The sequence below is a fragment of the Balaenoptera ricei genome, chromosome 1, assembly GCF_028023285.1.
Source record: "Balaenoptera ricei isolate mBalRic1 chromosome 1, mBalRic1.hap2, whole genome shotgun sequence".
Lineage (NCBI taxonomy): Eukaryota > Metazoa > Chordata > Mammalia > Artiodactyla > Balaenopteridae > Balaenoptera > Balaenoptera ricei.
This window is the reverse complement of record NC_082639.1, coordinates 32,312,003-32,336,759: the sequence shown is the minus strand read 5'-3', so window position 1 is coordinate 32,336,759 and position 24,757 is coordinate 32,312,003. Positions and strand designations below refer to the sequence as shown.

The following is a 24,757-nucleotide window of genomic DNA, read 5'->3' as shown; positions in this document are numbered from 1 at the left end:
GTTTATTTGATTTCTGACTTGGTAAGCCTGTAATTTACCTGGTGGAGCAGACTGCGTCCAGCTGCCCGAACCCTGAAATACTGTGTCATTAAAAGCAGAGCCTGGGCCCGCCCCAACCCACGGGCACAGCCCAGGACGTGCAGCCCTGGAATTCACTCTGCGCCCCAAGGAGGGGCTCCGGGAGCGCAGGTCTGGCAGCAGGGGTGGAGGCTGGGGCCTTGCTGCAGGACAGCAGCCCCTCCGCCTGGACCTGGGAGGGCCTCTGGGAGCCAGTGCACAGGAAGAGACCCTCCCCATGGACACAGGAGACTGGTAAGTGGTGAGCTCCCCATCAGTGTAGGGATCTAAGCTCTGGCCTACATGTTAGGGGACATGACTTGGTGGCTTCCTCCTCTGCGTCTATTTCCCATCTGTAACATGAAGCATGGACTTTTTGATCCGAAAAGGCCCTTCAGCCAGGGAATCTGTCTGCCAACCTTGTCTCACACTGAGCCCAGAGGCAGCTTGCTAACCCTGAACACGGAGCTCAGGTGGCCATCACGAATCAGAGCTTGCACATAACATGGAACCTGTTTGTTATTCTAGTACTTACCTACCAGTTCTCTTCCCAACATGGAGGATTGTCTCTTAGGTAAATATAAATCTTTAATTAGCAGATTATTTTGAGAACTAACATTTTTCACTTGAAAATTTTTACTTGTAATTTTCTGAATTTCAAATTTTTTTTTATTGCGGAAGTGGAAAAATCAAAACACGTTAGCTCACCAGCTACAAATTACCAAAAAAAATGGTAGTCTTAATGGTAGTTTCATCAATGACTACCATTAAAACGGAAGAATTGACAACTAATTTTTTATTTTATTTTTTATTTTTTTTGACAATTTTTTAATTTGGTATTTTTAGGCCCAGCCAATGATTAGTTTGGTCGGGTACACCAGGAATGTCTGTCATATTATCCAAAGGTTGGTAGATGTGGAGTACACCTCACCTACCAATCAAGCTGTGCACAGCAGGAGTGGAGTTACAATCCTTTTTCAAGCAGAACAACTGAAAAACAGTAAGTTATTGCTTACGTACCTGGCCATCAGACTTCCAGCAACTTTTGCCATCCAGTTACCAAATGAAATCAAATAGGAAAAGCCCTGAGGAGTGGAAGAGTTGTGAATGGACACGAAGCCCATGTATGTTATCCGGAGAGTTATGTTTGCTTAGCCAAGCAATGCAGCTGCAGTACTCTTGCTCAGGGCCTGGCTTGTTTACCTGGCCAGACTAGAATAAATAAGGGTGGTCAATTCAGACCCACTGACAGCAATAAGAAATCAGTGACAGTTGATAGGCAGGGAGGACACATAGGAAAAAAGGCTAAGGTGAAATGCACAACAGTTTTGGTGTTTGCAGTGCAATCCCGGCCTCAAGACCAAGTCATCATAATGTGAGGTTCACTGTCTTCAAACTAAGATAGGGTAGTAACATGTTCTGGAAAAATCCCTAAGAAATAGGAAAAAAGGCAGCACAGCAAGAGTACAGATTTTTGGAGCCAAATGGATTTGAATCCTGGTTCTTCTTCCTCTGTAGAGCAGGATACTGGCTTTCCTTCCAAGCTATTTAAAAAGATCATATATGGACACAAACATTTAGGACAACATCTGGCATATAAATGCTTAACAACTGGTACCCGTTGGTATTATTATAAATGAATTTGCTAGTTTTGAGCCCCTTCCGTGCTTGTCCACTAAACCTTTTCTCCTCCCAGAATGTATTCTGTGGTGTTCTATTTCAGAGCTGTGCTTTTCCCACCGCAATCCTTTTGAGGGCAGGACTTGTGTTCTCACCTGCTTTAAAGGCCTGGGACAAATGCCCGGTTATGCCGGCAGTGGCCAGGGCTGTGACACTGTGCTCTGTGTTCCCAGAGACACGGGGATCCCAGTGGCCTGCTGAGGGCACTCAGCACCACCAGGTACCCTTTTGGCAGTTTAAACAGGGGTTGTCCATCCCAAGTGTTATTCCTTATGGGGAGGCCTTTTGTGAGCACTTGACCCACTTTTTTAAAAAATGTGCTTTTCATTTATTACAAAAGTAATGCAGTTTTGGAGAAAAGTTTGGAAAAAAACAAAAAATAACACAATTCAAATCACTATAACCCTCCAAGTCAGATAAACATGCTAGAAATATTTTGTTGAATTTATTTCTAGGCTTTTTTCTTAGAATACATATAAAACATAGATGTTTACATATTACAGATAGGTATTTGTACAAAATTGGGATCATACTGTATTATATAAACTGCTTTAGATGTGCTTTTCCCACTTTATTATATGGTGTAATTTTCCCCGTTAATAAATATTTTTTGAAAATATGGCTGTCTAGTTTTCCATCACCTGAACTCCGTAAGACTCAGTTTTCACCACTAAAAAGTAGGTCCCACAACCTCTTTCTTGTGCTGGCAGCATCTGGAGCAGACACGCGGTGAGGAAGTCCAGCAGTCACAGGACTGGTCCCGGGGCTCCACCCCCGGGTCTGTTCCTCCATGCAGCCGTCACAGGGCCTGCACAGATGGGGCCCGGCCCTGGAGGAGCTAGTGAGGGGATGCATGAGCAAAGCCAAGCCCCGTGTTCTCAGTCCTGGTGCTGGAGCAACAGAGCAATGGAAACGAGGACGGGGAGGCCAGGCAGTCCCAGGAAGGCAGCTTTGACCTTCAGCCTGCAGCAAAGGCCCCACAGCGCCCTGGGTCCACTTCCCACAGGCCAGAGCCCTCCTGAGCAACAGAGGGTCAGTGCTGTGCTGTGACTGGTTGAGCGAGGTGGCTAGGCCACTGCTCCCCAGACTCTGGGCTCCCCATCCTGCCTGGCAGAGTAGGGCCCAGACCAACCATGGAGACCGTGACTGTCTCCCCACAGGCCTGGGGTTGTCCTGCTGTAGACTGAGGCTAGAGCTCAGGAAACACCCCAGGACTCCATTACGACCGATGGGGAGATGGCCACGCTTCCGACCCCAGCTCTGCCACGTCATCCTGGGTGACCTGAACAGTCATGTCACCTGAGCCTTGGTTGACCTCTGCACAAGGTTCTGGTGTGGAAACAGTGAGTTAACACCTGTGGACACCCAGAGGGGCACTGGGAAGGCCACTGTAGCTCCAAACCCACTGAGCTTCCCAAGCTGCTGGCTGGTCTCAACCTCCCTAGGCTATCAGGAGTCGGTCCTCTCTTGGAGGGCTGGCTGTACTAAGCTCATACATATCCTTTCTTGGCTCTTATAAAAGCCCTGAACTCACTGCCATCACCCTGCTTCACTAAAGCCTGCCCTAACGCTGTGGGCAGTCAGGCAGACTGACCTGTGACGGCCACAGTCTGCACTCAGAGGGGGCGCCTGGGCCTTGAGGTGGGGGGTCTCTTTCGGCAGCTCCATAAGGATCAGGGGTCACTGTGGTACATCTGAGGCCCGAGCAGACAGAAACCTGGTCAACTGCAGCAAAGGGGGCTCAGCTGAGGGCCAGGAGTCCACTCGGCACATGGGAGCCAGAGGTAGAGCCAGAGTGCCATCGTCTCTCAGCAGGAGCTCTCCTGGGGCCACCAGGGCCAGGGGACAACAGGCCACACTCCTGCCTCGTCCAGATTTCTACTCAACATGTAAAAGCCCAGCCGGGTAGACTCTGAATGGTCTGAGTAACCCACCCCACAGGGAGGTATCTAGTGGCTACAGGGCTCAGTCTCTGCTCAGTGCCTTCAGTAGGTCAGGATTTCTTTAAAGGCACTTGGCTGACCAGTCCATGGAGGGGGAGCAGAGAGAAGCCAGCCTGACTTGAGCTCCAGGAAGTGGCTGCACACAGGGACCAGACTGTGAGCTCGGCATGGGTGAGGCCACTTGTCTCATCAGTGGTCAGCAAACTTTCTGCAAAGGTTCAGATAGTAAATATTTTAGGCTTTGGGACGGTGTTGGTTAATTTTGTGTCTATAGCTAGGCCATGGTATCAACTTTTTAGCCAAACACCAGTCTGGATTTTGCTGTGAAGGTATTTTTCAGATGTGATTGACATTTACATCAGTAGACTTGGAGTAAAGCAGATGACCGCCTCATAACGTGGGTGGTCCTCATCCAATGAATTGAAGGCCTTAAGACAGAAAGGCTGGGATCACCTGAGGAAAGAGGAATTCTGCCTCCAGACGGCCTTTGGACTCAAGCTTCAACATCAACTATTTCCTGGGGCTCCAGCCTGCTGGCCTGCCCTGCAGCTATCAGATTTCTCAGCCAGCATGACTGCAGAGCCAATTCCGTGAAATAAATCTCTTTCTCTATGAACATACACGCACACCCTATTGGTTCTGTTTCTCTGGGAACTCTAATACAGGGACCATACAGTATCTGTCACCAATTACTCAACTCTGTCACTGCAGTGAGCAAGCAGCCACAGACAATATGTAAACAAATGGGTGTGGCTATGACCCAATAAAACTTTATTCACAAAAACAGGTAGTGGGCTGGATTAGACCCAACGGGTTTGCTGACCTCTTGTCTCCTGACAAATAGGTACAGCACTTGGCATGGAGAAGGCATTTTGAGTAATAAAATATCATTTAAAAAACCTGTAGAATGAAAGTGAGCAAATAAGCAAATGAATCACGGAGACTGAGCAGTACACCCACTGGCTATGAGACTGGCAGAATGATTTGGGAGTGGAGGCACTGTAGATAGGAACTTTTCCACTGTCTTTGATTCCCCGGGGGCCCGGGCGGCCGCCCACCTCAATCTGCCACAAGACATCCAGGCCTTCCGTGATCTCCCCAAATACCACGGTCTTGACAATGGTCTGACAAGGGTATCTGGCTTGAAGATATATCACCCGACATCTCAGGGAATTGTCAGAGGGAAGAAAGAAAAGCTGTGGGGAAGACACTATTTCCTATTCCTTCACCAACCTGTCTCGGGGGACAGTTTAGCTTTAGATGTAACCTCTGACAACTCCCAGGAACTAGCTGGAGGCAGCAGTACAAAAACTAGAATTTATTTTACCAGAAGAAAACGTCTAGGATCCACACAAGTGGACCCAGGAGAGGCCCTGGCCTGGAAAGGGCACGCACAGCCGTCCACGGTAGGGAGGGCAGCACCCTGGCCCATGGCCCCACTTGGGGAAGAGCCAGAGGCGGCCCAGGCCGTGCCTGCAGAGGAGCTGCCCCACGCTGACCCCAAGGGCGGGCCAGGACACAAAGCCCTGCTTGCTGCAAACGGGACACCTTGGCTGCCGGTTCCCCGGGCTGACAGCTCCCCTCTCACACGTACTCCCCACAGTCGGAGATGATGACCTTCTGCTTCGGTTTCCCGTCCTTGCTGCCCTGGGCCTTTGCAGGCAAAACAGAAGAGGAGGAATCAGGGGAGGGAGGGAGGGTGGAGAGGAAAGGGCAGCTCAGGATACCCGCCCCCCAGCAGCAGCCGTGGCCTCTCTCTCCAGGCCCCGGAGCCCCCGCTCCTGCCCTCCCACACGGCTGTGCCCCGGGGGCCCGGGCGGCCGCCCACCTCAATCTGCCGCACGACGTCCAGGCCTTCCGTGACCTCCCCAAATACCACGTGCTTGCCGTCAAGCCAATCCGTCTTGTCACATGTCAGGAAGAACTGGGAGCCGTTGGTGTTTGGGCCAGAGTTGGCCATGGAGAGCAGGCCTGGGGGAGAGAACGACCACGTCGGCCCCCTCCACCCTGCTCCCGGCCCTCAGGATGTCTGGGAGTAGAGGGAGGAGCGTAAATGCTGCTGGGAGGGGGAGTGGAATGAGGACCCGGAGCTGACTATTGGCACGATGGAGGCTGCCAGCATCTTTGAGAAGAGTGGCTTCAGTGGACAGGGGGCACTAGATGTGTGTCTAGAAGGGGACAGAGAGAATGGAAGGCAGGGAGTCTACATAACTTTTTCAAGAAGTTTTGCTTACAAAGGGGACCAGAGGCATGGGTGACAGCTGAGGGGGTACACGAGTCAAAGATTTTTGGAAAGACTGACGCCGCGCACTTTTGTGCTGATGGACTGATCTAGCAGAGCAGGGGAAATGCATTACACAAGGCTGCAGGGGCACATCCACAGAAGCCAGGTTCCGAAGTAGGGGAGAGGAGTAGGGGTCCAGGCCACGAGCAGAGGAAAGACAGCTCAGCCCCTGTACATGGAGGGAAGTCAGAGCAGGCATGTGTGGACAGATGCAGGAGGCCAAGCATCAGCTGAGGCAGAGGGTGACGTGAAGGCTTTGGGAATGAAGGAAGGGATGGAATTGTTATCTCTGACCAGGACTGAGTGTTAACTAGGGAGCTCTATCTAGTACGGCTGCCGAGGGCCTCCTGCAGAGCTTCGGTCATACATTTCAGTACAGTTCTGTGTTTTTTCTAGTTGCTGGGGGACCAACCACTGAAATTTTTTACTGGAAGAGTCTGACAGAGCGAGGCGGGTAGTGGGGCTGAGGGAAGACAAGGGCTTACACTGGCCGACCACAGAATGTAAGCTAGGTCGACAGGGAGTGAGGACATGGTGGGGGGACGGGCAGTACATGAATGGAAACAAGCTCACTCTGCTTAGCCAGGCCGAACGCCTCTCCTCTGTTCACTGGGTGGGTCTCCTCCAGACCCCCAACCTGTCAGCCAGAACCTCAGCCCATCACTCTCCCGACACAGTCATCCTGCCCAGCCCAGCCCACCGATCACCAGCCACTGATCGGGTCCCACCTGGTGCCGTGTGTTTGAGAATAAAGTTTTCATCGTCAAACTTCTTCCCGTAGATGGACTTGCCCCCAGTGCCATTGTGGTTGGTGAAATCGCCGCCCTGGCACATGAACTGGGGGATGATGCGGTGGAAGCTGCTGCCCTTGAAGCCAAAGCCCTTCTCGTGGGTGCACAGGCAGCGGAAATTCTCTGGCGCCGAGAAAGGAAAAGGTACCCGGGTTAAAAAACAAACCGATGAAACCTCTAACTAGGCTCTGAAAAACTTGTATTTGTTTAATGTTCACATTTTCACTTCAAAATATGACATGCTCATTATAAACCTTTGAGATATTGACATCTTGAAGGATTAGAGGGAATTCTAGTTAAAGAAGGAGTGAACACATGCATTCTAGCTCTGTTCCACACTAAACTGGCAGTAAAGCAATTTTTTAAAAGAAAAACCAAACAGGATCTTAGAAAAAAAACACAGGAGCAACTCTTTGTGACTCTGGATTTGGCAATGGTTTCTTTTTTTTTTTTTTTTTTTATAAATTTATTTATTTGTTTTTGGCTGCGTTGGGTCTTCATTGCTGCGCGCGGGACTCTCATTGCGGTGGCCTCTGCCGCTGCAGAGCACGGGCTCTAGGCATGCAGGCTTCAGCAGTTGTGGCACACGAGCTCAGTAGTTGTGGCTCACGGGCCCCAGAGCACAGGCTCAGCAGTTTTGGTGCACTGGCCTAGTTGCTCCGCAACATGTGGGATCCTCCCGGACCAGGGCTCGAATCCGTGTTCCCTGCACTGCCAGGCGGATTCCCAACCACTGCGCCACCAGGGAAGTCCCAGCAATGGTTTCTTAATTGTGATACCGAAAGTGCAGGTAACAAAAGAAAAAATAAGCAAATTAGACTTCATCAAAATGAAAACTTTTGTGCATCAAAGGACACTCTCAACAAAGTAAAAAGGCAACTCAGGGAATGGGAGAAAATATTTGCAAATCATTATCTCTTAAGCATTTAACATCCAGAATATATAATGAACTCCTACAACTCAACAACAAAAAGACAAACAACCCAGTAAATGAATAGGCGAAAGACTTGAATAGACATTCCTCCAAAGAAGATACACAAACGGCTCCTTCCCCTAAGCACATGAAAAGATGCTCCACATCATTAGTCCTTAAGGAAATGCAAATCTAAACCACAATGAGATCCATTTCACATCTACTAGGATGGCTATAATAAACAGAAAACAAGTTTTGGTGAGGACGTGGAGAAATTAGAACCCTAATACATTGCTGGTGGGAATGTAAAATGGTGTAGCCACTGTAGAAAACAGTTTGGCAGTTCCTCAAAAAGTCAAACTAGAATTACCATATGACACAGCATTTCCACTCTTAGGTAGGCACCCAAAACAATTGAAAACAGGGATTTAAACACATATTTGGGGACTTCCCTGGTGGCGCAGTGGTTAAGAATCTGCCTGCCAATGCAGGGGACACGGGTTCAAGCCTTGGTCCGGGAAGATCGCACATGCCACGGAACAACTAAACCCGTGCACCACAACTACTGAGCCTGTGCTCTAGAGCCCACGAGCCACAACTACTGAGCCCATGTGCCACAACTACTGAGCCCACATGCCACAACTATTGAAGCCTGCAACCTAGAGCCCATGCTCTGCAACAAGAGAAGCTACTGCAATGAGAAGCCCACGCACTGCAATGAAGAGCAGCCCCCGCTCGCTGCAACTAGAAAAAGCCCGTGCACAGCAACGAAGACCCAACGCAGCCAAAATAAATAAATAAATAAATTTATATTTAAAAAAAAACACACACATATTTGTACACAAACGTTCACAGCAGCATTATTCACAATATCTGGAAAGTGGAAACAACGCTCAAGTGTCCATCAACACATGAACGGATAAACAAAATGTGGACTATCCAGACAATGGAATATTATCCAGTCATAAAAATGAACAAAACATTGATACATAGATGCTAAGTGAAATAAGCCAGACACAAAAGGACAACTACTGTATGATTCCATTTATATGAAATGTCTAGAATAGCAAATTCTGAGAGATAGAAAATAGATTAAATGTTCCAGGGGCTAAGGGGAGAGGAGAATGGGGAGTTGTTGTTTAATGGGTACTGAGTTTCTGTTTGGAGTGGTGAAAAAGTTTTGAAAATAGTGGTGATAGTTGTACAACATTATGAATGCAATTAATGCCAGTAAATTGTACACTTAAAAAAATGGATAAAATGACCAAAAAAAAAAAAAAAAAAAAAAATAGGAGCAAGAGAAAAGACAAAAGCAACAAAAATCTTTGAAACCGGGCTTCCCTGGTGGCGCAGTGGTTGAGAATCTGCCTGCCAATGCAGGGGACACGGGTTCAAGCCCTGGTCTGGGAAGATTCCACATGCCGCGGAGCAACTAGGCCCATGAGCCACAACTACTGAGCCTGCGCGTCTGGAGTCTGTGCTCCGCAACAAGAGAGGCCGCGATAGTGAGAGGCCCACGCACCGCGATGAAGAGCGGCCCCCACTTGCCGCAACTAGAGAAAGCCCTCGCACAGAAACGAAGACCCAACACAGCCATAAACAAACAAACAAACAAACAAATAAATAAATAAATAAGAAAAAAAAAAACAATACTGATGTCCAGGCCACAGCCCAGACCAACTAAATCAGAATCCCTGGGAGTAAGGCCTGGGCATCAGCATTAAAAAAAAAAAAAATCTTTGAAACCTAGAAGACAAATAGATGAGCCATAACTGATATAGCAGACCTAACAAACCTGAAGCTTAAGCTGGTAAAGCCGAGAGCAATTCGATTTATGCTGCAGAAATGCCAAAAGCTCAGAGACAAGAATGAAGATGGCTCTAAAAACAGTAAGTGTGGTTGAAAGCCTGTTTAAAAAAGTAGCTAGCCTCCAGATCCTCTCTCTTCCCTGGCCCTGGCTGCCGGCTGGAGGTCTACCTTCTGGTATGTTAAAGCAGAGGGCCTATGCTCTGGGATGCACTACACATAGCCGAGGATTGAGGTACCATAATGACAAATGGAGATCAAGTGAAGTTTATATACTGTTCCCACCCCCCCAACCATGATGGCAAAGAGTTGGAAACAGGACCACTAGCAAGAGATTAGAGTCTTCTCTGTGGACTCTGCTTTGTCCAAGAGACTACAACTCAGGAATACTTACCATCCAGGGTCCAAGAGAGAGAGAGAATCACCTTGCAGTGGAAGCCTCAGTCAGCAAGCCTTACCGATATCTAGGGAGTTTCCAAGCAGATTTTTAGGGCCCTAGTCTTAAAGGCATCTAATGTGAAAAGCAAAGACCAAAACAAGCAAACAGACCAATAACAAACAAAGCAAAAACAAAATTTTAAAACTCCAAAAAAAGTAACCTGAAACATAAGCTGTATAGGAAAAAGAAGCTTTAGTAATCTCCCAAGATGAAATGGCAGTACGTGCATGAAATAAGCACAGGATGCTATGAAAAAGGACATTTAGGAAGGTTCCAGAATGAGAGAAGAGAGAAATCAGAAGGGACAAATGCAAAGAAATAATCCAAGGAAATTTTCCCAAACCAAAAGATAGGACTGCCCTGATTGATGGGTGTGGTGTGCGGAATAATGGCTCCCCAAAGATATCTATGTCCCAATCCCTGGAACCTGAGACTATGTTATGCTGTACACAGCAAAAGGTACTTTGCAGATGTGATTAAGATTATGGACGTTGAGATGGGGAGAGTAGCCTATATTATGCAGGTGGGCCTAATACAATCACAACCTTTCCCATCTGTAGTCAGAAAGAGAGTTAGAAGTGGATAGAAGAGGAGGCAGGAGAGAATCGAAACATGAGAGGGACTGGATCTACCACTGTTGGCTGCGATGATAGAGGAAGGGGACCACAAGCCTCTAGAAGCTGGGAACAGCCCTCAGCTGGCAGCCCACATGGAAATGGGTACCTCAGTCTACAGATGCAGGAAACTGAATTCTGCCAACAACCTCACTGTCTCTGGAAACAGATCCACCCCTAGAGCTTCCAGCAAGGAACGCAGCAACCCAGCCATCATCTTCATTTTAGCCTGCTGAGACCTGTGTTGGACTTCTGGCCTTCATAACAGTTAATAAATTTATGTTCTTGTAAGCTGCTAAGTCTGTGATAATTTGTTACAGCAGCAAGAGAAAACTAACACAGTAGGGCCCACTGAATATCCAGCATGACGAATGGAAGGAGATCTACTCCAAAGGCACACTGTTTCAGAACACAGGACAAAGAGACCCTCCAAGCCTCTGGACCAGTGTTATCTAACAGCCATTAAGCATTTGGATAGTGTAACTGAGGAAGTGAATTTTAATTTTATTTAACTTGAATTAATTTAAACTTAAATAGTCACACGTGGCTAGTGGCTACCATACTGAACAGTTCAGCTCTAGGCAGAAAATTTTAAAAAGGTTTTGTATAAAGGACCGAGAATCAGAATATTAGACTCCTCTACAATTTTACAACCAAACCATCAAGTGGGAAAGTAGATATTTTCACACATCAGTCTCAAAAAACTTACCCTCCAAGCTCTTTTCTCCAGAAGCTACAGAAGTATGTCTTCTACCGAAACAAGAGACTAGACCAAAAAAGACAACAGAGGTTCCAACATAAGCGAAAATAGGAGATCCCATGACAATAGCTATGCAGTGGCGCCTGGAAAGCAACTGGTCCAGGCCAGAGGAGGTCAGAAGGCTCCAAGGAGGAACAGTGAAATTGACAGAATATCTGATGTATTTGAACATGATGAGAGATTTATATAAGCAGGAGAATTTCGGAGAGACTCAGGAATATATGCACAGAAGACTAAGCAAATGTGAAAACAAGACAATTATGAATTCCAGGGAAAACAAAGTGCTCTGTATGAAAGGAAGTTATCACAGTATGATGCTTACACAGTTAGAATAACCTATGACCTCAACAAAATTATGGTAACAATGTAAGGAGGATGAAGGAGCAGGGAAGGTGATTTAAAAAGCTAATTCCTTATCTTCTGAAGTGGGAAGCCAATAGATGTCTAAAATGAAAAAAACTCAGAAAGTAGCAACATAAATCTGTTATCTACCAACATGGAGGTAAAAACCTAAAGAATCAGCTAAGAGTTGAAATTGGCTGCCTCTGAGAAGCAGCAAAGGGGGGGATGGGGCAGGATGGGAGGACAGCATGGGGGCACTGCTGTTTTTCAAAACAAGCTTTGTGGAATTAACATTCTAAACTATATGTCTATATAATAAAATTTAGATTAAAAGAAGAATAAATAGAAGTCAGTATTTAGCAAATGAAAAATACTCAAGAAACTGTTAGTTAACAGTAGTTACTTCTGAAGAGTAGGACTAGATGTGGAGAAGAAAGAAAGACTTAGGTTTTCAATTCATTGCCTTCAATATTGTTGGAATATATTTATGTGAGTATACTTTTTTTTTTAAACCATGAATACACATTTACTTGTATTAAAGAAAAAACTATTATTAAAAAGTAGTAAACCAGGGACTGCCCTGGTGGCACAGTGGTTAAGAATCCATCTGCCGGGCTTCCCTGGTGGCGCAGTGGTTGAGAATCTGCCTGCTAATGCAGGGGACACGGGTTCGAGCCCTGGTCTGGGAAGATCCCACATGCCGCAGAGCAACTAGGCCCGTGAGCCACAACTACTGAGCCTGCGTGTCTGGAGCCTGTGCTCCGCAACAAGAGAGGCCACGATAGTGAGAGGCCCGCGCACCGCGATGAAGAGTGGCCCCCGCTTGCTGCAACTAGAGAAAGCCCTCGCACAGAAACGAAGACCCAACACAGCCAAAAATAAATAAATAAATACATACATACATACATACATTTATAAAAAAAAAAAGAATCCACCTGCCAATGCAGGGGACATGGTTTCGAGCCCTGGTCTGGGAAGATCCCACATGTTGTGGAGCAACTAAGCCCGTGCACCACAACTACTGAGCCCACATGCTACAACTACTGAAGCCTGTGTGCCTAGAGCCCGTGCTCCGCAACCAGAGAAGCCACCGCAATGAGATGCCCAGGCACCGCAATGAAGAGTGGCCCCTGCTCGCCCTGCTTGCTGCAACTAGAGAAAGCCCGCGTGCAGCAATGAAGACCCAACGCAGCCAAAAACAAATAAATAAAATAAATAAATTTATATTAAAAAAAGGTAGTAAACCAGCACCTCTAAAGCTTCAAAAATGCATGCTCTGACTCATCTGTTAATAGATCCCAGGATCTGAGATGCCGCAAATCAACTCAGGTCAGAAACAACGTCAAGGACACAAGAACTAAGGCACTGAGAACCTTGGAAAGGCTCACTGCTCAGCTCCCAGCTTCCCGGCCATCCTGACCGGAGTCCTGCTCACCTGCTGTCATGGGAACGACGTCTGAACGCAGGAGCATCTGGATGCGGCCTGCTGGCTTGTTCCCAATCTTGATGTCCATGTACACCTGAGGGTTCGACCGGGCCTTTTTTACAGCGGGCTCTCCCTAGACGCAGGAGAAATGGCCAGGTTAGAGAGAACAGCTGACTCCCCGACTAGGAGAGCGAGTGTTCTTCTGAAGACACCCCAGAACCCACTGCAGCGAGCGGGCTGAGCAAGGCACCGACAGGGAAGGCCTTGGGCCCTGATGGGGCTGCAGAAGGCGGAGGCCACGGCCACGGCCCCCAGCTGGACACCCAGTGACAGGAGACCTCAGCACCCTCTACCCGGAGCCCCACCCCTCAGGCATTTTATCTCATCTCACTGCCTCAGACACGTCAGCTCGCTTCGCCTTCACCCTCCCCTGCAGTCACAGAACAACGCTTTTCTGGCCCGAAACACACAACTCTCAACAACTTCAACCCCAGTTCAAGCCCACCCACCCTAGTCAGTTAAACAGACCCATTTCTGCAACACCACCCCCTTCCTCTATGCTTGGCCCTGCGTATCCGCAGGCTGGCTCCAGTGGAAGCAAGGAGGGCCTAAGTGCTCAGAATGGAGGTGGTTGGGACCTTGCTTTATACTCCAAGTAGACGAGGCTGGGCAGAGGAGATATTTATTACAGCTGTCACATTTGCTCCAAAGAGAAAACTCAAGTGTTCTTGTTTGTGCTTCAGTTTAACAAACTCGCTGAGGTATCACGCTGGGCACTGAGGATACTGTGACTATTATTTGCTGTTAACAACAGTAGTAGCATAGTTGTAACAGCAAATACTCACATAGCACTTGCCATGTACAGGGTACTATTCTGAACGTTTTAGGTAATCAGCTCATTTAATCTTTACAACCACCTGTGAGATCAGTGCTACCATCATTCCCATTTCATAGATGGGGAAACTGAGGTGCAATGAAGTTCAGTAACTTGCCCAAGGTCACAGAGGTGCTAAGTGGTAAGGCTGGAATTCACACCTAAGCCCCTCCACCCCCCAACCAAGTCCACGTTCTTAATCACATTACCCCACCTCACATTCCACATTTTTATTAACAAGGTCTTTATTAATATGAGGCCCCTATCCTCACAGAATTTACTGACTAGAAAGGGAAAGGCAATAAGCACTTGCATAGCCTTTACAAAAGCAAAGACATACAGAGAAATACAAAGAATGGTTTTACCAAGAGCGTAAAGTGGGGACTGCAAGGTGAGAGGTGGGCAGGGTCAAGGTCAGGAGAGTCCCCCCGCGACTTTATCTCCCGGGACAGGTGATGGGCAGCCACTGAAAAGTTCTCAGCAGGAGAGTCAGATGATCCATGATATGCTTTAAAAAGATCATTCTAGCTGCCTTTATGAAAGACGGGAGGAGAGCAAGACTGCAGCCAGAAGGCTAGTTAGGAAGCTATTGCAATTATCCAAATGAGACGAGAAGTTACATTGGGACGATCGAGTAATCAGGGGAGGATGGATTCAAGGAAGATTTAAGAGAAAAACTTGGCAGAATATGATGTTCTGGTTCTATTTTAAATAGGGGTCTAGAGTGACCTAGGGTTACTCCACTGACTAAGGGCCATTTATGTGCTCTGCTTTGCATCTGGGTATCTGGCTTAGGTCAATGTGGATGGATGGTGGCAAGTTGGTGAGTTTGAGAACACAGGAAGAACGGGATTAGAGAAGGGAGGGCGAGACTTGCAGCAGAAACGTCTGAAGCTCAGGACTAGAAACAGAGGCCAGGAAAGTCAACAGCACAGGAGAGGCTGTGAAAAATCAGAGTGACTGCCACTGTTCTGGCAAAGAGGGGAGAGGGCTGCTGTGAGTCAAGAAATTCAGAAGAACAACGTTTACAAGAAGGGGAGAGGCAGCCTGAGAGGCAATGGTTAGAGAGGTACGCCGAGAATCAGGAGGAAGTGCCAAGGCGGGTTCTCTGGAAGGAAGAACCTCAAACCTGTGCCCAGGCTGCCGGGAAGGTACCCCCACCCAGCCCTGCCTCCCCTGCTTCAGGACAGGAAGCTCCAGTGAAGGGGGACTGATGAGGAGGGCTGCAGTGGTGCGCTCACCACCCCTCCTCACCTCAGGCTTCCTCCTCGTCGGCGGCAATCACAGAACAGAACCCGAGCAGAGCTGAGAAGCTCCTCATGCAGAGCACAAGGACAAGAGGCCTAAAGCTTCCCTTTAGTTCACTCATTAGCACCTCCACCAAAACACTACAAGTTCATTTTTCATTCTCTCTGCTTTTGTATATATGTTTGCAAATTCCCATAGAAACCTAAAAAACGAAGTCTCCTGTGGGAAGTGCCAGCCTTCAATCTCACCTCCTGGGTTTCCACTTTGGGAGGCTCTGATCCTTCTTCCTCTTTATTTTCCTCAAGAGTCTTCCCAGAAAACTTCTTCAACCAGTCGTCATCGGACCAAACTGAAAGGAAAGAGGCAGGCAAATGAGAACAAATTCAAGCTATCAGCCAGCTGCTAAGTAGCTGCTTTGGTCAGCAAAGCAGAACATACTCTGTGGCCCTCTCGGCCAGAGGACTCCACTTTGGGAACTCCCACAGGTAAGGAAAGTTCCCACCTTTCAGGGACTGCCAGCCCTGAAGCCCGGCTCTTAGCAGGACTAAGTGAAAAAGCTATGCCCCAGGGAAAGGTGCAGCCTTTGCCAGTCCCAGCCCTTGACGGAACCTGCCAGGAGTGTTCAGAAAACGGGGAAAACGGAGAAGCTCAAACTCTTTTTATTTCCCCACAAAGGTGGCGCATGTCCTTCGCCAGTGTAAACCACGCTCTATTCCTGTCCACCAGAGTAGCATTCAGCTCCCACTTCCAAGCAAATCGGGACAGAAAGGCAACCAAGGCCAAACTGGACGATGTGATGGGGAATCTGTATTGCTCCCACTCGCCTGGTCTGGAAGAGCCTTCCTTAATCCTCATGGGTTTTGCCAAATTGACACGAATTGTCCGTCCAAAGAGCTCAGATTCATTCTGAAAAGATTGAAAATCCAGCTGCTTAAACTCTGTTAGGTTAAAACAAAGTCAGACAGCTTTCCACATCCTTCTGAAAAATCCGAGACAAGCTCATGACTTGTTCTCCCTTAACCCCTGAGCCCCTAGCACCCAAGTTATGCACCTGCTGCAAAGTAGCCTGTAGGTTGCAGGGAATTTCCTCCCTGGAGCCATCAGATACCTCCTTTCTTTCTTTTCTTTCTTTCTTTTTTTTTTTAAAGTTGAAGCATAGTTGATTTACGATGTTTCAGGTGCACAGCAAAGTGATTCAGTTATACTTTACATATATATATGTGTGTGTGTATATATATACACATATATATACACATACACACATATATATATATATACACATGTATATATATATATTCTTTTTCAGACTCTTTTCCATTGTAGGTTATTATAAGATATTGAATATGGTTCCTTGTGTTATATAGTAGGTCCTTGTTGTACATCTATTTTATATATAGTAGCGTGTATCTGACCTTTCTTTCAATACCACCAATGACCTGTGCTTCCAAAGGTGACTCTGGGTTCAGAGCACTCTGAAATTACAAGGATAAATGCAGTTTCCAAGTACCCGAGTTCACCTTCAAAAGTCAAGATCAGCTTTAAGTGGTGAGAAATGATCTCTCTCTCTCTCTCTGAGAGCTGGGGCATATGTTTGGTGAATGGGAAACAGAGAACAGGAATAAAGGAAAACCTTATTATCCTAAGATAATTGGTACCAGGAAAGGTCACTTAATGTGAATTCACTTAAGGCAATGAAGAAAATTTCATGGTAAAAAGTGAAGGGAAAAAAGATTGATTGGGAATTTACTGTGATGAAACTAAAAATAATGAAAATAAATTTCTTATAGTTAAAATTCAGGTTTAATTTATGTGCTATTTATAGGACAAAGATGTAATGGATGCTGATTAATCTGTAGTATTTTTCCAACAAAATACTATCAACATTATGATATTTTTGCATTTCTTATCTGATGTGAAAATCATAAGCATCTTGAAGAGGGAATACATACTTAAGAGCTACATCATTTTCCCCAAGGAGTTCTCCAGGCTATTCCAATCATTTGCATCAGTAGCATAACCTATCTTTATCCTTGTCGAATTTCTCTTCTCAATTGTTAACTGGTCTAACACTTCATGAACTCCTGCCTCTTTTGTAAAGTATGCAACTTCACTGTGCAATCAATTTGCATTGTGTTTGCAATTTCCTATCCTAGACACGGGCAGCCAGTGAGAGACTGGTCAACAAGGATGGTTAGCATTTACATTATTATCAAATTGATCAAAAGCGATCAATTCACAGTGAATATTTTCACATGATGATAATCTGTACTTCCCCATAAAACCTTGTAACTTTGGCGGTTCAGCAAACTCATGTATGAATAAGTGCCCTCTGTACCAGCAAAAAGCAACTTCTGTAAGAAGGAGGATTCCTAGCCATACCATGTTGTCGATAGCTGCTGCAGCATCCTGCCAAGGAAAGACAAGGTACAAGTTTAGGCTTGCAATATATGTGGAACCTAGAAAATGGTACAGATGAACCGGTTTGCAGGGCAGAAACTGAGACACAGAAGTAGAGAAAAAATGTATGGACACCAAGGGGGGAAAGCGGCAGGGAGTGGTGGTGGTGGTGGGATGAATTGGGAGATTGGGATGGACATGTATACACTGATGTGTATAAAATGGATGACTAATAAGAACCTGCTGTATAGAAAATAATAATAATAATAATTTATTAAAAAAAAAAGTTTAGGCTTGCACTCAAATGCTTCTTGTGGTGTCTAAACATACTCAGTAGCCAAAAAAAAAAAAACAACCTAACAGGAAAAGGTCTATTTATACTCCTTGCCCAGGTTGTATGTGTCTAACAAAGTGCACTTCCTGGGTGACTTCAGCTATTGGCTATTTAGTGGAAGACAAAGAAATAATCACCAGTGCCGCAAGAGCTCTGCAAAGCAAGAGGCGCAGGATCTGGCAGGTCTGCGATGTTAACCACAGCCTACAGTTTGATTAAGTGAGGGAAACTTTCCTTCAAATAGCACTTCTTATCTCTCTGGAAGCATCAGCACGAGGCCCCAAAACCCAACCAAATGGAGAACAGCTCCCTTTGTAATCAGTAACAATAATAACACAAGTCAAAGACTTAACATAGGTAACAGAATTTTCTCACCTCTGCCAACTCAAATTCAACAAAAGCAAATCCTCGATGCTTTTCTGAAAAAAGGCAAACAAAGCCAAGCAATTATCATGTGGGGCAATGGGAAGAAGCAGGTGGTCACAAGGAAAGTGAAGTCAGTTGCATGCCTTATCCATTCATTCGAAATTCTACACAATAACTATTTAGGAAGAAGGAATCTTACTCTTTGATTCTTTCTAGTTTAAATAACATTTCAAGCAATATTAAACTGTTTTGTAGTGAACATAGCTGAATAATCAACTATAGTTTTAATCTCTAAAAGCAGCATTCAATTCTTTTACCAAAGCCAAATTAAAACCTTAACCTTTGCGTGCAGGAGCTAGAAAAATGAAGTCATTTAACCTATCAATTATTCATTCCAAGCATACATTTTGAACATCAACCGTGCATAAACCATGAATCCTAAAACCTGGGTAAGGACGCTGTCTTTATCCTCAGCAAAACGCTAATCTAAGCAGAAAGGTCAAGTGCACAACAACACTAGTTTAATTAACCAATTAACCTTAGAGAGTCAATATAACCTTATCATTTTTATAACATATAAAGATCCCAGGGAGGTTAAAATTATATGCAAGGTTGATGATAGAGCTGAAACGCACAACTCGACTCGGGACTCAGTAGAGTATAGGTTGCTAAAACCTCAAAACACGTCTTAGGACTTAATGAAGCTCAGGTTCTTTTGTCTTGGCCCAGAAAGAATTCAGTGAGAAGCAAAGTGACAGGCAAGAAGTGATTTATTAGTATAGGACGCTTGTGAGAGATACAAGGGGGCAGGAAAGAGAGTGCCCCACAGAGAACTCAGTGGGCTACATACAGTTTTATAATTAAAGGAAAAGTGGGGAGGGGGAGAAGACCACCTTCTTCCTCATTCTTCGAGTCTTCCATAAGTAACTCCTCCTACAGGTTGGGCAAGGGAGTTTTTGACCCTATCTGGTCCAACCTGGACTGTCATGGCGCTATGGAAATGAGCAAAAAGGCGGTAATATACACTAAAATATGGTAAATCACCTCAGGTTTCAGCATAATGTCACCTTTCCCCTATGTTTTTGTTTTTAGTGTGTGCAGAGAAGCATGTCCTAGGGATCATTAACTTACTGATCTCAACCAGCAGGATGCAGGCATCACTGACTTGATGTATAGTTTTGTTGTTAAGCAAGCCTGCTTGGTTTCACGAGTTAAGCAAGCCTGCTTGGTTTTGTTGCTAAGCAAGCCTGCTTTCTTGAGTGATCATTAACTTACAGGGGTCTCCCAAAGTGCCCTCTCTATCTGTGATCCCCTAGTGGGATTTCTAAACTAGCTGCGTACTCTATCCCTATCAGAGCTGGGCCTAAAACTCCAATCTTAAAAATGACAACAAAGGTTAAAATAGAAAACTGAACTACAACTGTGATACTAATTGATGGAAAGCTTACCCCCAGGTACACAGAGGCTAAGGCCCCACTGTTGAAGCTGGGCTTTCCTGGTACCCTGTTTAATAGCACAGCCGCCAAGAAGGGAGCAGGTGCGGTAGAGTGCCTGGCAGGTAGTTCGAAACAACAGATCTCCATGTAGCTCAAAACCTATCTTCCTACTGGCTAACTGAAAAGTTTGTCTTTGCTCAAATGCAACAGATGGGACTCTCTGCAAAGCATGTTACAGCTCACAACCACAAGCCTCAGAACAGTCCTTCTGCATCAAGATCACTGTCATGCTGCCCAATGCATATTTAGAATGCACTGTGATATGACTTAAAAAAAATTTTTTTAAGTTCTTTTCCTTGCAGGAGGATTCTGAGCAGGCGAGACACTAAAAAGACTTACCCGTTTCATAATCCAGAGGAATCTGGATATCTGTGATGTCTCCAAAAGGGATAAAAGCAGCATGAAGAACTTTGTCATCCACCTCCTCTGCCAGCCCACCTGCAAAGAAGCCAAGGGCCTTCTGAGACACTGTCCTCTATTCTCTCAAGACCCCGCCCATCTTGAGAAGTCCCTGCTGTAAAGTTAGCACGCTACCACCAAAGGGAGGGGTCTTTCCATCCAGTCCTTTGGGTTCATAAACATCCCCCTCATATGCTCCCTCACACCTACTTATGATGCAAACCCCTCTCTTCACCCTTCTTTCAGACCCTCATCTAGCCCCAGGATTACTGCAAGAGCTTCATAACTGACCTTCCTCTCCTCCACAAAGCCAACCAGAAAGATCCCGGGAACGTGCAGATTTTAACCCATCACTTCCCTGGTTAAGCTACTTCAAACGTTTCCCACTGTCCTAAGGATAAAGTATAAACTTAGCAGTATACGCAAGGCTGTTCATAAGCCCCTGCCCACCTCTTCAGCCTCTTTCCCTTTGCTTCCCCGCAAAATGATATACTTGCCTCCAAGTGTCAGGCTATTTTACACCTTTGGGATTTTGCTCCCTTTCAGTAAACACACTAATTTCTACTTCGGCTACCCGGCTAACTCCGGCTCATCTGCGGCGTCACCGCATCCTCAAAGCTTGCTCTCACCTCTCCAGATGGAGGGGTCACTTCTCCCCGCACCCAGGCCCGTATCACCAGTGTCCGTCCCCACCAAAGCGCTCATCAAACTATGCTATTGAGGTTATTCCCATTTTTAGCCGGCTAGTCTGGGAACTCTTTTGCGTAGGGCAACAGCGGGGGCTGAGCCCTCACTGCTGTGAACATAAAGTGAATGGGCGCGAGGATTCAGAGGTCCCTAATATTCCTCCACCACTGCCCCAGGCCCAGGAGGTGAAGAGATTCCTGTTAGAGCTTGGCGGACTTGGAAAGAGCTGCAATGACCGTTACGTCTCAGGCTCACACCCTGAGGCCAAGCAATACTGCCAAAGATACGGCCTAGACAGCTGCTCGCCGCCCTCCGCGCCCGGAGACCTGTCCAGCTCCACGCCACGACCCACTAGCGGCCCGGTTCGCCCAGACTCCACCCAGAGCCCGCGCCTGCTCACCCACGTACAGCACTCGCTTGGTAGTAGCCATCTTGCTCCCGCACTCTTCCGCCGGAAGCCTACTCTCAGCCCGCCCCCTTCTCCAAGGCCCCGCCCCCGGGTACCGCTCTCGCAGACCCCGCCCACTCCCGCTTAGGCCGAGCCCGCCTCCGGCTCCCTTTGAGCCGCGGGCGCCGAGCAGGTGTATCTCGGTGGGTGAACAGACGTGGTCCCGGCGCTGCCCATGTTCCGTCGTGCTGAAAACAATCTTCTGAGGAGTCAGCCGGGGTCCGCAAGTAATAAACTACGAACAAACTACGGTCCGCGGGCCATCCCGCCCGTCTGTTTTTGGACAACCCGGGAGCTACGAATGGTTTTTACATTTTTAAAGAGCTGGGAAAAAAAAAAAAAAAAGGTAAGAAAAAGAAACGAAACACGAATAATATTTCGTGACACGTGAAAATTATATGTAATTCAATTTTCATTTTAAAAATTCCAAAAAAACTTTATTGGAATCCAGTCTTGCTCATTCCTTTTAGTATTGATCTGTGGGTGCTTTCAGGATGCAAGGGCAAACCCAGGGCCTGCACAGCTTGAAATATTTACCATCTGACTCTTTGGGAAAAGCGTTTGCTGACTCTTGGAATAAATCAACTAATACATAAATCATTGATTGACTTAAGTGGTACAAAATAATGGGGCCACTTATTTTAGATACAGTAGTTGGTTAAGACCTCCCTGAGGCCACATTTAAGCTGAAACCTGGAGGAAGAGGAGCCAGAGAGAGGATGGAGCAGGGAAAAGGGTTTCAGGGAGAGGAGACAACTTCTGCCGGTTAAAGGAACTGAAAGGCCAGGTGTGGGAGTTGGGGAGGGGAAGGGCATGAAACATCAGGCAGGAAAGGTGGGCAGGGGCTGCTTGATGCAGGGCCCTGTAAACCATGTGGAGGATTTGGGGGCTTTGAGAAGCTACTGAAGGTTGTGATGGGGAGTTACATGGTCACATTTATGTTTTAAAACAGTGCTCTGGGGGACTTCCCTTGTGGTCCAGTGGTTAAGAATTCACCTTCCAATGCAGGGGACACGGCTTCGAACAAAGAGCCTGCGCCGCAACACAGAGCCCGTGTGCCACAACGAAAGATCCCGCATACCACAACTAAGACCCGACGCAGCCAAATAAATAAATAATTAAAAAAAAAAAAAACTGTACTCTGACCACTATGCCCAGAATGATTTGGATGGAAACCTGGAGACCAGGAGGTTAATGCAGTCGAGACTAAGGAAGAGTTGATGGTGGCTCTCTCCCTCCGGTCCGCCCTCTGACTTGTTCCCAGGATGATCTTTCTTCAGAACAAACCTCAACTCTCTAGAGTTCCCTTCTTAAATCAGTGCTGCTGATGACAAGGCTCCTAGAGCCCTTCTCAAGGGGCCCTGGCCACGTCAAGTCAAGCCCTACCAACACAGAAGCCCTGGCCCTTACCATGTGCTTGATTCTCTTGCCTCTGCCTCTGCTCATTTGGTTCTCTCCTTTCTCTGTCTGGAGGCATCCACCTGTCCTTGTTGGAGGTCCTACTTACCCCTCAGAGAGGTGCCATGGCCTCAAAGTCCAACAGTTGACTGAAACACAGTCTGTGACTGTAGTCATGTGTGTGTCTGTCTCCCTCTTTGACAACAAGGCCTGTGCCTGCTGTGTTCCCAGAGCTAAGCAGTGGATGCACACACAGCCAACCTCAGCATCCTCAGGCCAAACCAGAGGGGTACCACTCATAGAAATGAGGCTGTGAGATCTGATTACAAGATCCCCTTGTGAACCTGTCACTACTCCAGACCAACAAGGTCACTCTTGAGAGGAACCTGACCAGGTGTCCTTTATGTGAGTGTGGTATAATATATATATATTTGGTCTTTGTCCCCAGTACCTAGCACAGAGCCCCTAAAACCCCTGAAATTTCCTGAATGATAGGAGGGCCTTTTTGTTGTTGTTGTTAATAAATTTATTTATTTATTTATTTTTGGCTGTGTTGGGTCTTCACTGCTGCTCACGGGCTTTCTCTAGTTGTGGTGAGCGGGGGCTACTCTTTGTTGCGGTGCGCAGGCTTCTCATTGCGGTGGCTTCTCTTGTTGTGGAGCATGGGCTCTAGGCATGCGGGCTTCAGTAGTTGTGGCACGCAGGTTCAGTAGTTGTGGCTCGCAGGCTCTGGAGCACAGGCTCAGTAGCTGTGGCGCACGGGCTTAGTTGCTCCACAGCATGTGGGATCTTCCCGGACCAGGGCTCGAACCCATGTCCCCTGCCTTGGCAGACAGATTCTCAACCACTGACTGCACCACCAGGGAAGCCGTAGGAGGGCCTTCTTAAATTCATAATGAACCCTTTTGACCATACCTGAATTTACCCTAAGGAGGTGACGCATAGTGGGGTCCTGTATTAGTTAGGGATTTTCAGAGAAATAGAACCAATAGGAGAAATATGTATACATCATATAGATACATATGGAGAGATTTATTATGAGAACCAGGGGAGCCAATTGTATAAATCCCAGTTCAAGGGCAGGAAAAGATGAATTGAGATGTCCCAGCTCAGTCATATAGGCAGATGAAAGGGCTAATTCTCCTCTCCTCCACCTTTTGTTCTATTCAGGCCCTCCGTGGACTGGATGAGGCCCACCCACCTTACAGAGGGCAATAGCATTACTGGGTCCACTTATTCAACTGCTAATCTCATCTGGAAACACCCTCCCAGACACACTCAGAAACAATGTTTAGCCAAATATCTGGGCACCTTATGACATAGTCTAGTAGATACATAAAATTATCCATCACAGACCCCTAGATAGCTTCCAGATGGGGGCTGGTCAGCAGAGGAACCAACCACATGATTAGAGGGTTGGAACTTTCAGCTCCAACCCCTGACCTTCAGGGAGGGGAAAAGGGATGGAAATTGTGTTCAATCACCAATGGCCAGTGATTTAATCAATCATGCCTAGATAGTGAAACCACATGTAAAAATTCTAAATGCGGTTTGTTTGGGGAGCTTCTGGGTTGGTGAACACATGGCTGTGCTGGGAGGGTGGTGTGCCTGGAGAGGGCAAAGAAGCTCCGCATCTCCTTCCTCTGACACCTTGCCCTATTTTTCTCTTCCATTTGGCTCTTCCTGAGTTGTGTCCTTTATAATAATCTATAATCATAAGTATACCTCTTTCCTGAGTTCTGTGAGTTATTCTTGCAAATTTTCAAACCTGAGGGGGGGGTGGTTCATGGGAACCCAAATTTGTAGTTGGCTGAGCATAAGTGTGGGTAGCATAGGGACCCCATTTTTTTTTTTTTTTTAATTAATTAATTAATTATTTTTATTTTTGGCTGTGTTGAGTCTTCGTTTCTGTGCGAGGGCTTTAGTTGCGGCAAGCGGGGGCCACTCTTCATCGCTGTGTGCGGGCCTCTCACTATCGTGGCCTCTCTTGTTGCGGAGCACAGGCTCCAGACACGCAGGCTCAGTAATTGTGGCTCACGGGCCCAGTTGCTCCGC

General features: G+C 46.7%; 1 protein-coding gene across 2 annotated transcripts; it reads right to left on the bottom strand.

The window, feature by feature from the left end:
* Positions 1–4,983: 4,983 nt before the first annotated feature.
* On the bottom strand, positions 4,984–21,303 carry PPIE (peptidylprolyl isomerase E). 2 transcript variants are annotated; one of them, XM_059919690.1, is made up of 10 exons: positions 21,257–21,303; positions 20,110–20,208; positions 18,284–18,327; positions 17,557–17,583; positions 16,002–16,083; positions 15,426–15,526; positions 13,065–13,188; positions 6,693–6,878; positions 5,509–5,651; positions 4,984–5,333 (listed from the first exon to the last, which is right to left on the bottom strand). In XM_059919690.1, the coding sequence occupies exons 1-10, from the start codon at positions 21,285–21,287 to the stop codon at positions 5,265–5,267; spliced, it is 906 nt and encodes a 301-aa protein (XP_059775673.1). In that variant the 5' UTR covers positions 21,288–21,303; the 3' UTR covers positions 4,984–5,264. The 2 variants fall into 2 exon arrangements, with proteins under 2 accessions (XP_059775673.1, XP_059775681.1); XM_059919698.1 differs by lacking the exons at positions 18,284–18,327; positions 20,110–20,208; positions 21,257–21,303 and having other exon boundaries at positions 17,513–17,580.
* Between the last annotated feature and the right edge of the window lie 3,454 nt (positions 21,304–24,757).